Raw genomic sequence first — 12,519 nt, 5'->3', positions numbered from 1 at the left:
TAGAAATGTTTTCATGTGTCACATAGCATTCAATAACAGTTTCTCTCTTGCTGCTCTTGTTAAGCTTGATGTTTCAGTATTTGGGACAAACTATCAGACCTGCTGTATGCCAAGGGGATCCGCGGAAGGGTTAGATGTGTCTTGCACAGGCATCTGCTCACCACACAGAATTCTTGGTGGAGATGGTACACGTTTACCACACTGCGCTACCTGATTCCACTTCATTTGAGGACAGGAAGGTTCGATAGTTGTATGTGATCTCATGCAGAGTCTGTAGTGTTAAATGGAGAAATTTATGGATTTGTTAAGATTGGTGTAAGGAGATTGTTGACATTCTGTCTGGGTAAGATGTGGTGAGCTACCCCAACCGTGGTTGGCTAGATTCAATGTGTTGTGCCTTCTCATAAACAAGACTCTGTTTTTGTGACAACCAGAAACACTTTTCCTGTTCCTTCAGTACAAATAAAAAGAACCTTTGCACTGAGCCAGTTTGTAACTTACTCCCCCCAACTAGTTAGTGACTGAATATGAGCAGGCTGCTTCTCTTCATATGTATTTTAAGGCTGCTTCTCTTCATATGTATTTTAAGGCTGCTTCTCTTCATATGTATTTTAAAAATCTAGGCAAAATTAAATACTGGAGTACCTGAGGAAGGAGATCTCTACTGAGTGCTACTTGCAGACATTCTCTAGTCAGCTTTGATAGCAGTAGACATAAATGACGTCTACAAACTTTGCCCTCTGTAAAATCTGTAATTATTCTTCTAATGTGTACATTGGAGGTAGCATTTCTTCTGATACTTGTGGAGAAATCACGAAGTAGTATAAGAAAATGGGCACTTCTTCTAACAGCCAACTTTGTTCCTCCTCCTGTTCAACATGATGCCTGTCAGGCTAACTACTTGATCATTCTGTCCCCAGACACTTTTACTGTGGAGGAGCAAGTGTACATGATGCTATGAATACTCGTGGGAAGGTGATTTTTGGGAACATTATCCACGATGCTCTAGCACTATAAATATGACAATCCTGCTAAACAGAACCAAACAAATTAATTTTGGATTCCACTAAAATGATGACAGCTATTTTTTCAAAGTAAAAGGCAGTATCAGGAGGTAACTCTTAAGTGGAATTCTCAAAGACAGGAGGATAGTTCTTAAGTGGTTATGTTTTCATTTAAAAATGCTCATTTTCTCATTTGCTGCACTTTTTCCATCTTCTGAAGCTCTTCTGAAGCTTTTAGCTTTCTGCACAATCTGTGGATTGATTTCAAGAGCACAAAAAACCTGAGACCTTAATTTATGTAGCACTGCAGGGTTCAGAGCCTTGCTGCAGGGTGCAGCAATGAACTTTCTGCTGACCAATAGTCCCACTGCGTTTAAGGAACAGATTCAGTATGGGCAGAGAAAACTGGTGTATTCCAAATGGGCAACTAGTATTTGGGGAAATAAATGACCCAATGTTGGAACACTGTCAAATGATTACTTTTCAGAATAGCTTTTTCTTTTTTTCTTCTATTTGTATATTCACAATCCTGTATCATTTACTGTAATGCACATGAGAGTTGCATTTTCCATATATTCTTTGGTCTGTCTTGAAGCTAAGGGTAACAGCATAGCAGTAATGTCAGATCTGAACTCTAATATGTGAACTGCCAGAAGGAGGAATGCCTCCATGCTTCGTTCTACTTTCCTCTTTTTTTCAATTAGAATAAAGTTCCAAGTTTTAGTAGTGAGAGTAATTAATCACGGAAATAAAGTACCAAGGGAGGTAGAAAATTACGCACTGTTCTAGCTTTTTTAATCAAGGTTGATGACTATCCAAGAGATGCTCCTGCTGCACCAGGTTACTGGGTTTGGTACGTAAATCCGTGGGTGAAACATGGAGCTTACTGTGTGGGTGGTCAGGGGCTGGCAGCACCTGCTCTGCCATCAAACAGGAGGCAGCAGGCTCAGTCTTGACCCTGAGCAGCACAATTCTCCTACTACCACCCCCCCAACCCAGCTTCTATGTGATTGAAATCCAGGATTTCACATCCTGAATATGTGTTGCTTCTCTTCTAAATATAGATGTGTACAGAGCCAGTGTGGGAAGCTGATTTTAAGAGCTTTCTAAAAGTGCACTGTAGTGAAATGTTTCTCGTCTCTGGATATGGAGCCATGTTGCTCTCAGTGGCAGCACGTCACTGTGTAGCAAGTCACTGCTGTCACAGATGCTTGGGTGGGCAGAGCACAAAACTAGCTATCCTGAGAACTCACAGTGAAACTCTAAAGCCTAAAATTCACCTCTTAAGGAAGCTAAATGAATTTTTGACAAGGTGGGGAGTTCCAGTGCATGCTCCATCAGTAGCCCTGCTACTATCAGTTCTCAAGCTAGCTGAGACAGCCCTGCTGCATCACCAGCCTTTGCAACAGCATTGGTGCGAGCAGACAAGAATTGCACAGTAATCTTCTGGCCTCATAGTGCTGCCTCAAGTTCCAGATGTCAAGCCATGGTAAAGCCTCCAAACCTTAGTTTGAACACCAGCTATTCCTTTTGCGGACAAAATGAGATTCACAAGGGAAAGGCTTATTTAAGTTGGCAGTTATGAAGCTGAGCAGCTATCTAACTTGCTGCTGGGACTCTTGCAGTGTAGAGCTGCCATGCTAGAAATATTCAGAAACACTGTCGGCATCCTCCCTCAGGAAAGGGGAGGAAGTAAAACCCATTAGAGCGACAACTATGGAGAGACAGATTGAGCAGTATGCATGGGTATCTGTTTCTCATCCTTTTGTTATTGTTGGGATGGGGAAATTAAATGTTGGGCAAACAACTTAAGGCTTGATTCTAAGTCAGTTAGGATTTTTTTTTTTGGAGTCACTTGGATCTGATGGCATCAATACCTATCTCACAGGAGGAGAAAGTTGATTAAAAAATGACAGATAGGGGAATTGACGTGGTTAGGGTGATGAGTACAACACTTACAGTGCAAGGACTCCAGACAGGGCAGTGCAGACATTTCTAGTTTGTCACCTACCCCTGAACAGCATTACACTTGGCCCTAAACCTTCATGTAACCCCAGGGGACATAACTGACCTTTACTTCATCAGGACTTCCAGCTGAGAGCTGCTGCTTGCAAGAGAACACAGCCCTTCAGTTATGCTAGGGTGTGGTTTGGGGCTGCTTAGTCACCCCTCTTAATTTCATATAGACTAAGCTTTGGGTTGAACGCAGCATATTTATTCCCTCCTTTCCAAACAAATCTCAAGAATGAAGCCAGCATCCTGCCCGCATCTCCAACGTTTCAGTGTTGCTCCCTTCACAGTCCCCTCAGTGCCTTTGCTAAGATGAGCAGGCTGCAGGACGGCTCCTGTGTTTGCCTGGCTGGGATCACTCTGGTTGGCTTTGGCAGTCACGGTATTAGACACAACCAGCGCTCTGCTTGCAGACTTGAGCCCACATTGCTTCAAAGAAAATAAGGGAGATGTTCACTGCTTCTTTCTTTGCCAAGCCCTGGGGCAGCATATATATATTTCCAAATGGGAACTGCAAACTGTCGGTAGGTTTCTATCCAACAATCTTCCAGCTTCTTCACTGTTGCTAAATCCCCTTAAGTAGCTCTTGTGCTTGAAAACTGCATCTATCACAGGCACATCTCCTTCGAGAAATCTGCATTATGCAATAAAGGAATCATTTTCTCCTCCGTGTCCCCTTTTATCTCTGCTTTACAAAAAGGTTCTTGAAGGCATTGTTGTAATTTTTGTTAAATGCTGTATAAATGAGAGGATTAAAGAAAGAATTGGAGTAGCCAAGCCAAAGAAAGATGCTTTTCCAGACGGGTGGGATGTTGCAGGAACAGAGGGGACTTATTAATTCTGTGGTGAAGAAAGGGATCCAGCACAGCACAAAAACTCCAATTAAGATGCCAACCATCAAAGCTGCCTTTTTCTCTTTCTGTTCCCTCCATGTTTCTCCATCTGTCTGGAAAGTGATAGCTGCATGACGAGCTGTAAACACCATCTGTGGTTCTTGCGAAGCTTCCTTCACCTCAAAACAAAAGCAAACACGGATTCTTACCAAGACGATTTGTTTGAGCGAAGTATTATTTTTAAATGACAGTACGACATCTGTGCACCTACCACAAAAGGCCGCAACTCATTCCTTCCATGTTAAAAGAAAGAAAATATCCCCGAGTGCCAAAAGTACCAGATTTCTCATTATGTTGGAAAAGCTGCTGAGAGTGACTGACAAACCAAGGTCAGCAAGGAGTCACCGATGCTGCGTGTGTTGCAGACGTTATTTTGCAGTTTATCTTACTGGATGCCTCGATACCTACTGGGAAATCAAATTGTTAAGGTCGCCTAACAAAGGGAAGTACCTTCTGCAGAGCCCTAAACCAGGCTGTCCTGTGGTGTTACATGATCTTTAGGGTTTCTCAGGCCTGAACTGTAAATGAATTTCATTCCATGGCTTGTATCAACTACAAGATAAACTAATTTTCTTCAACTTAATTGCCTGGAGGCAGAGCTCAAAACCCCATCCCTGGGGGGTGCTGGAGCATGGCAACACCACTTACTTGTTCTTCAGAAGGAACAGAGCACACACAAAAAAAATCTGTCCATGCTCCAGCTCCCCCTGAAGTACAGAAGAGAGGGGAAACGTCAGCTCTGCCGGCTGCCTCCTGCCTCCTCCTCTCTCATTAAGGTCCAGACACCGTCTGTGCAGTGAGCCCGGCACAGAGCTCCAAGGGGTGGTGGGACTGGCCATCAGCTTCTGAGCACAGGTGACCAGCATGCAGGAGCCTGCCCAGAAAATGGAACTGACGGTACACAGACCATCTGTGCGCCTGTGAGCTCAAAGCTCTTCTGGGCACTACAGTTGTAAGGACAGAGCAATACCATGAACAGTTCAAGGATGCAACGTGAGGCCCCAGAAGTTACCTACATGCCCATAACTCATGGGAATGGCAAGAACTTCACCCGGCTCCAAAGGTGGCCCCGTGTTCAATCAGCACGGGCTGCCTCTGTGCAAGCTTCGTAAGGGCTGGAGGGCTGCTATTAGCATGGGCAGAGCGACTCGGAGGGGGAAGCGCTGGCGAGGGCTGGGCAATCACTCTTCAAGATGGATATCCCTGTCGTCGCCCTCCGACACGAGACGTGGCTACAGAATGCAAGAGCGGCAGATTATGGGCGCAGGCAAATAATGGAAGGAAATGAAAATCACATCTATCCTGACAATTAAAATGGGACACCCCTCACGTAGCAACGATCACATCGTTTGTCTGCAGAAGGACTTGCTCCGCACATCTTTAATCACGCTCTGTAAAAAGGGATGGATGGATGACAGCAGGGCAGATTTGTGACAAGCAGCCCTGAAAGGATCACCTCTTAGCCCTGAGAAACAGCTGCAGAGCTACGCTGCTTGGGGAGAGCCACACAAAGGACCATGTTGCTAGCACAGGGCATGGTTTGGTACCATATTTAACCTTCAACTCTTACTCAGAAGACAGAGTTCACAGCATCCCATCATCAAACCAAAGCCTTTTCTTCTTGGTACTTCAGATTTTAGAAGGTTTGTGGCTGAACTGCGGAGTTTACTAGCAGAGGTTTGTCTATCCCTTAATTTAATTTGGGAGAAATTTGATTTAACTTATTTTATTATACTCTGATCCAGCTCCTACTGAAACAGATGAATTTCTGCAAGCTCCTCTGCTTGTTAGATCAGATATCTGGATACTAAACAGCAAGTGAAAACAGATCATGGTATTTTTTGTAAATTACAGGACAGCAGTTTCCTTATATTTACATAATTTCAACTTTTTCTGTTTTCATAGGTACATTTTCAGTTTTTATTTATTTATTTTTTAACTAGTTCTGCTTGGGACTTTGGAATAATGTTGCAATCGAGCAGTCTGTTGCCTTAGGAAAAAGAATGGGCTCTCTCATAGAGCCTTCTGTTAAATAAGTAAATTGGGTAAATATCCCTGGCAGGCTGGAGATATATTGCCTCAATCTTCCGTAAGAAATCTTTTGAAAGGATTTAATAACACAAAATGTTACTGAAAATGTAACGAGCATCCCTGCTCAGTGAGGCCCTTCAGCCAGTGCCTGCAACAGGAATTACATGTTTGAACCTTGGAGGCTGCAGAAAGCTCACCTCTGTGTGCCTGTCGGTGCCCAGCGTATTGCAAAGTGGGGAAATCCCAGCCTTTCACAATCATTTCAAGTCTTTTGATTTTTATTGCTCTCTGTCTGATGTGCTGCAGACCTGACTCATCTTCCTGTCCTGGTTGGTGCAAGCTTCTCCTCGCTGCAAGTCCCAGTCCCCAGGAGCGTGTTGTCTAGGCTGTTTGCTATAAGCCAACCCACGCAGAGTACATGGAAGGTAAAGCAGTCTGCTGTAGGCAAACGCTGTTGCGGTACACAGAGCTGGCAGGGGAACCACACTAAAGGATCCCCCTCATGCAGGCATAGGATAATCCATTGCGATTTGGCATTGCCTGAACAAGGGCACAGGCTACAGAGCCTTTTCAGCCTTGCCAGTTGTTTCCTGAACAAAACACAGCTCTGACTACAGCAAATCTGCGGTTTCCAGTGCCAATCCTGGAGGCTTTGCATGACTCCAATTCCTAACGTAAGTCGCAGTACTTGACCATTATCTCTGTGCCATATGGAACAGAGGGAAAGCCCAATATAAAACCTTTCACCCCATTTTGGGCCTATTGATGATCAGTAGCTAACATGCTGTGGCAGGGGAACAGGTTGCCACAGCGTACATCTTAGTTCATAGCAAGGATGTCTCTCGGATGTGAGCACCTCTGCAGGGTGCTGAGCACCCCTCTCACTCAGCAGCTGGCAGCCAGCTATGCCTTGGGCACAGGCTGCCTCCCCTCCACCCAGACTCCGCTCCCACAGCTGCGAGTCAGGAAAAATAGCTGGCATGAAAGCACTGCTGCTCTGAGGCCAGAATTAGCTTCTGAGTTTGTGAAATCAGCTATTTCCAGGACAACAGGCTCTAAGAAGCGAAGAGAGGGCCACTTTCCAGTGAGTGCCATAAAGAGATTTCAAGGAAGGAAATGAGCTCTTGAGTACACGTTCTCCTTCTACACTAAAGACACAAAGGAATCGTGGCCAAAAGGAGGTTGGTTTGGGTTTCAGAATTCATTCTGCACATTCATCAGCAGCTCCAGCTCGGTGCCACTGCTGGTGTTTGTCCCTCACTGCAGCTCAATGGGCACACGCAGCTCTCTGCGAAAACACACAGTCAGTTCCTGTGTTCCCAGCAGTGTTATAAAGAACACGCCACCAAGGAGCTTCTGGGGAAATCTCTTGATTTAAGATGTTCCTTATAGCTTTAATGACTGTTATTACTGGTCCTTCATGGCAGGTACCATGTGTGTTTGTACTGCACTTTGAGGGTCTGCAAGAACCTCTGATTTAAACAACAGTAAAGAATCCTTTTGGAACTTCAGAACCACCGTGATGGTTCCGATATACACCAATTAAGTCTAGTTTATTACCACAAATTCAGAGTTTTGCCTGTTTTGGGGTGGTTCAGCACAGAACAAGATATTACTGCCTCAGCGCAGCTTTGGTGTACTTCTTGCTCTGAACAAGAGCACGAGAAACTACAATGCACAACAAAAGATCAAAACACAAGAATGTGTACACTTTTTTGGATGCTCCACCAATATTATAAATAGCACATTTGATAGGGAGAAGAATGCCTGCTTTCTCTCATGGGATTTTTTTTCTGCCATCAGGCAGGAATAGCTGTGTGTCTCCCAGGAAAATCCCACCTACTCCACTTTGCTTCCTGCCTCATCTTTTTCCTACCAGACATCTGCCACACCTCTTCTGCAAAGCTCCTCTTGTTTTCTGTCCCCTCTCTCCTGCTTGTACAGACAGAGGCAGAAATAAGAAACTGATGTCCTGTGACACCCTCAGGACATCACCTTCTCTCACTCCTGCATTGTCCTGACCGTCTCCGTGGGCTGCAGTGGCTGGACTGGCCAGGGTGCAGAACAATGCTGCAGCTCCTCGAGCACCAGGACCTCACTCACATCCCAACAAAGCAGTGGGAATGACTCCTGCAAAATTGATAAGCTTTGGGAAGACAACAACAACACATCGCCAGAACTTAATTTCTAACTCCTTACACTGAAATTTAATCCTGACCCTGTAATTTTTACATTTAAGCAATGCTGCCTGACTTGCAGATTCTGCTGTCCTTTTTTTTTTTTTGCAAAACTGATGCTACAGGTGACTCAATTGATTTGAAAGGGCATTATCCAGCAGCTTCTGCTGTCTTTCAAGTTGTCTCATTTATTTCAATTGGACTGTTTACAGGGAGAATTATTACCAACTGTCAACCAGGTAGGACAGAGTGTAGCTGTCAGTGACAGCGTGTCACTGCTTTTTTCACACAAGGTTCATTCATATCAGTATTGACTGCAGAATTCACTTTAATTCATTTTAAGGAATTTCATAAGTAAACAAATAGTTATGAAAGCACCAGCCCACTTTAGCTCCCAATTTGATTGTTTCAAGAAAAATTAGAGAAAAAAGTTCTCGTTTTCAAAGGGGGAAGAGCATAGCACTATACTATATTGTATTAAAACTAGAAGCACCTCAGCTGCCTCATGTCCATCTCCCTCATTTTTTTCCAAATACTTTCTAAAGTGTTTTTTTGAAAACTCAGGTAAAATTTTAACCACAAAATGACTCAAAATAGCTATTTTGTAAGAGCACAGAAACATACCCTTGGTATGCCCCCCTCAGCTCGGAGAGGATCGTCCCCTCTCTGCGTGCTTATATCCATGTACAAACCACTTCAGCACCTGGCTCTGTTGGCAGAAAAGCAGTGTCTAAAAACGTCCCCGTATTATCGTAATATTTTATTCAGAAAAAGAATGGTGACAGACAGGAGAGAGCGTAGAGACATTAGGGGAGAAATAAATGGAAAAATAAAGTAAGCTGTTGGGCAATACAGGGGAAGTGGAACAGAATTAGTCCCATCGGAGAGAGGGCAAGGGCTGATGCTGACAGCCAAATCACTCCCAGATATGGAGAAGCAAAGCCAGATCCCCTCACTAGGTTTGCACTTCCCCTGGAAGTGTTATCTTTTTTACCACATTAAAAAATATACATATTTTATTTTATTTTATTTTATTTTTATTTTTCAAAGGAACAGTAGTGAAGTATCTTAAGATTCTTTTCCAGAATTCCCTGGGGAACTACTATTGTTCAGTGGGCATGACAGACCCTACTCCTATGTGCTTAAATGGGATTGGGATAAAAATCAGTAAGTCTCAGCCTCTTACCTTAGAAAGGAAACCGAGAAGAAATGCATCCTGAATGCCAGCTCCCTCAATCCAAGGTTAATTTAATGAACGTGTGCAGCAGGGTGTCAGAGTAAAGGTTTGCATGTGCATCACAAGTCTTTTTATTTAAGTCAGCAAACGAAGCTGATGGGACGATGGGGAAGGTCGGCAGTATACACCAACTGCACATTCAAGAAGCACTCTTAGAAAAGAACTAAATGTCAATCACTGCAAATATAAGATGAAGAATTGCTGGCTTGAGCACTTGCTGAGATTGTAATAATAGCTATACTGGCAAACGCCTCAAAAATGGGTATTCAGCTCCCACTGACAGGAGCACTTTTGTCAGTACAGCTTCAACCAGCTCTCAGACACTTGCTGAAAACAGCACTTACCTGCCAGCCAAGCTGGGCCACGCACAGGCCTTTGCTGACAGCGCTGTGACAATTAGGAGCCAGACTTTTCCGTGGTAAAACTGCCTTGCCAACAAAGTGCCTACATTGAGACTAAAACTTGAGCAATAATGTCTCAGTCCAATTAACTTTCCGTACTTTTAGATTACCATTAGTCCCATATGAGCATGTGTGTGTGTAAAACAGAGCATGTAAAAACCCTACAAATACTTAGTTAGCTTTTGTGTTTGGAAAGATTGTAGATTAACCCCAAGCAATACATTCATCACACTTTGAACAACCTGGAAAAAAATGTGGTGCAAACAAGAGGATGGGGGCTGTAGGAAAAGAAAGGATGCCACTAGAAGAGATGTTCCATCTTTTCTAACAATTTTTCTGTGTTTGTATAGAAGATAGCTTCAAAAATCAATTCATATTACAAACATCTTCAAGACATCAGGACACAAATATGCAAGTATGACCACATATAACTGCCAGGGCTGTCATCTCTTGCTAGAAACCCCAGACTTTTATTTATGACCATAATAACATGTTGCCTACCATGACTCAAAATCAAATTTAGAGGGATTTAGTGGATGAGTGAGGATTGGCCCCACCTGAATAGAAAATGCTCCATGTCTCATTATATAGATCTAACAGCCACATACTCATCTTTTGTTATTGGGAGAGGACTGGACTTTGTAAGTACAACATACAAACACAAAAACATACCACAACAAATCAGTTCCACAGTTCAGAACGAGAGTATGGGTATGTGACAAAGTGAAGAGCTCACAGTGAGCATTGCTGAGCACACTTGGCATGGGTGACAACATCACCACACAAAAACCCTGACTTAATGGGACACAAGGGGCCTTCCTCCATCCTTCCTCAGGGATGCAGCTTTCCCTTCAGTTAGTCATATCCCTGAAACAAACGAGACCTCCCACAGGTCTAGGGCTTTGCAGGATTACCAGGAACACCCTGCTCTGGTACTATGCAGCGAGCACTACGTTCCCACTATACAAGGTAAAATAACCCAAGTACATAAATAAAGTGTTGAATATAATCTGCTTACTAAAATCCCTTCAGATACTGACAGATCCTGCAGAGATCCTACATAAAGTCTGTACTGGCAGAAAAATGTGCATGCATTTATTCTGTATGTGACCTAAGGATTTGTTTATGTCTTTGTTTACCCTGACTACACTGTAAAGAGATAAAGAGAAAAACAAAACAATAAGGAATGGAAAATTCATACTAAAGGGACAATTTTTAAACGGGTCTCAAGACTTGCAGTGAATGCACCTGTCACATATTCTCACAACACATGTAATTAAAAAACAAGAATAAAACTCTTGGAGCAGAGTAGCACTTTTTGACTGGCTAATTACAGCTCAGGTCCAGACCATAACTGAGCTAAATTCATGACAGCCCTGGGGGACATCTCAGTCCTCTCGCTGTGCTGAAACCACGGATGGGTGCAGAGGTGAAGCAGGGGCACAGGCAGCAGGGGGAGGCAGTGCAGGGTCTCCTCCCCATCCCTCACCCTTACCTGGGCAGCCTCAGGGAGGGGCACCACGGCGTTCCTCTTGCGGCCCCCGATGCGGAACTTGGCCGCCTTGTAGATCTTCCAGTAGACGAAGAGGACCACGCAGAGGGGCAGGTAGAAAGCCCCGCCGGTGGAGACGATGGTGTAGGAGGGCTCCTGGCTGACCTGGCAGCGCTCCTGCTCGGGGCTGTAGCTCTCCCCCCAGCCAAAGAGGGGGGCGAGGGAGATGGCAGCTGAGAGCGCCCAGGTGAGAGCGATCATGACGTTGGAGATGCGGCGGCGAGTGAGCAGCGTGTACTCCAGGTGGCGGGTGATGGACCAGTAGCGGTCCAGGGCGATGGCGGTCACGTTCCAGATGCTGGCCGTGCAGCACAGCACGTCGAAGCAGACCCACACGAGGCACAGCTCCCGGCCCAGCCGCCACCGCCGCCCGGCCGACAGCTCCTTCACCAAGCTTAGTGGCATCACCAGGGCCGCCACCAGCACGTCCGACACCGCCGTGGAGGCCACGAGGTTGTGGGGCACCCGGTGGAAAGCCTTCACCCGCAGGATGGTCGCCAGCACCAGCAGGTTCCAGAGGAAGGTGGCGATGGTCAGGAGCACCAGCAAGGTCAGGATGAGGACGGTGAAGATGGAGAAGGGCTCCCGGCCCCTCCACGAGCTGCCACCCACCAGCGCGGAGGCAGCTGAGGAGGCGTTAGCGTCCATGTTGGACGACGAGGCGTTGGCGCCCATGTTGGCTTGACACTGGCCCCGGGGGGCGCAGGGACTCAGGGACTCCGCCATACCCAGGCTTTCAGCCCTTCCCTGCCCTCCTCTTCCCTCCCAGCACCTCTCTCCCCCTTCCCAGCGCCGGCTCTCCCCTCAGCGGTCCCCCTCCGGGTGCTGTCGCCCCCCGCAACCCGCCGCCGACGGCAGCACCGGGCACCCGCCGCCGCCCGCTCCTTCGGCTCCCCGCTCCCATAGCGGGCAGCTCCGCTACGGCCGGCGGGGCTCAGCGGGGCCGCGGCGAGGGGCAGGCACGGGGAGGCGGCACCGCAGCTCCCGTCCCGCCCCAGAGGCCGCCCCGGGGCCCGGAGGCGCCGCCTTCGGCGGTTTTTAAGCGGAGCCGCACGCCCGCTTCTCCCCGCAGCCCCCTCAGGCGGTCGGGGTCTCTCCACAGCCCCGCCCGCCATGTTCTCCTCGGCGCCCCCGCCGGGCAGGCTGGTGCCGGTTTCGGTGCTGAACCCGAGTTATTTCTAGGCTGCGGCACCTAAACAAGAATTTTTTTCAAA

General features: G+C 46.2%; 1 protein-coding gene across 1 annotated transcript; it reads right to left on the bottom strand.

Moving 5' to 3' along the window:
* Nucleotides 1-3,469: 3,469 nt before the first annotated feature.
* On the bottom strand, nucleotides 3,470-12,039 carry LOC116490801 (5-hydroxytryptamine receptor 5A-like). Its single transcript, XM_032190310.1, has 2 exons — nucleotides 11,249-12,039; nucleotides 3,470-4,026 (listed from the first exon to the last, which is right to left on the bottom strand). Exons 1-2 carry the CDS (start codon nucleotides 12,029-12,031, stop codon nucleotides 3,694-3,696), a joined length of 1,116 nt encoding a protein of 371 aa, XP_032046201.1. The 5' UTR covers nucleotides 12,032-12,039; the 3' UTR covers nucleotides 3,470-3,693.
* Nucleotides 12,040-12,519: the final 480 nt, after the last annotated feature.

The sequence above is a fragment of the Aythya fuligula genome, chromosome 6, assembly GCF_009819795.1.
Source record: "Aythya fuligula isolate bAytFul2 chromosome 6, bAytFul2.pri, whole genome shotgun sequence".
NCBI classification, from domain to species: Eukaryota; Metazoa; Chordata; class Aves; order Anseriformes; family Anatidae; genus Aythya; species Aythya fuligula.
The sequence above is the reverse complement of the archived record's forward strand: the minus strand, read 5'-3'. Positions and strand labels throughout refer to the sequence as shown.

What these genes read in the sequence shown, in the direction of transcription:
- LOC116490801 (XM_032190310.1), bottom strand. Translation starts at nt 12,031, where the DNA reads ATGGCGGAGTCCCTGAGTCCCTGCGCCCCCCGGGGCCAGTGTCAAGCC. An exon ending in CCCTCCCTGAGGCTGCCCAG is followed by an intron (nt 4,027 to 11,248) that starts GTAAGGGTGAGG and finishes TTTTGTTTTGAG; the next exon opens with GTGAAGGAAGCTTCGCAAGA.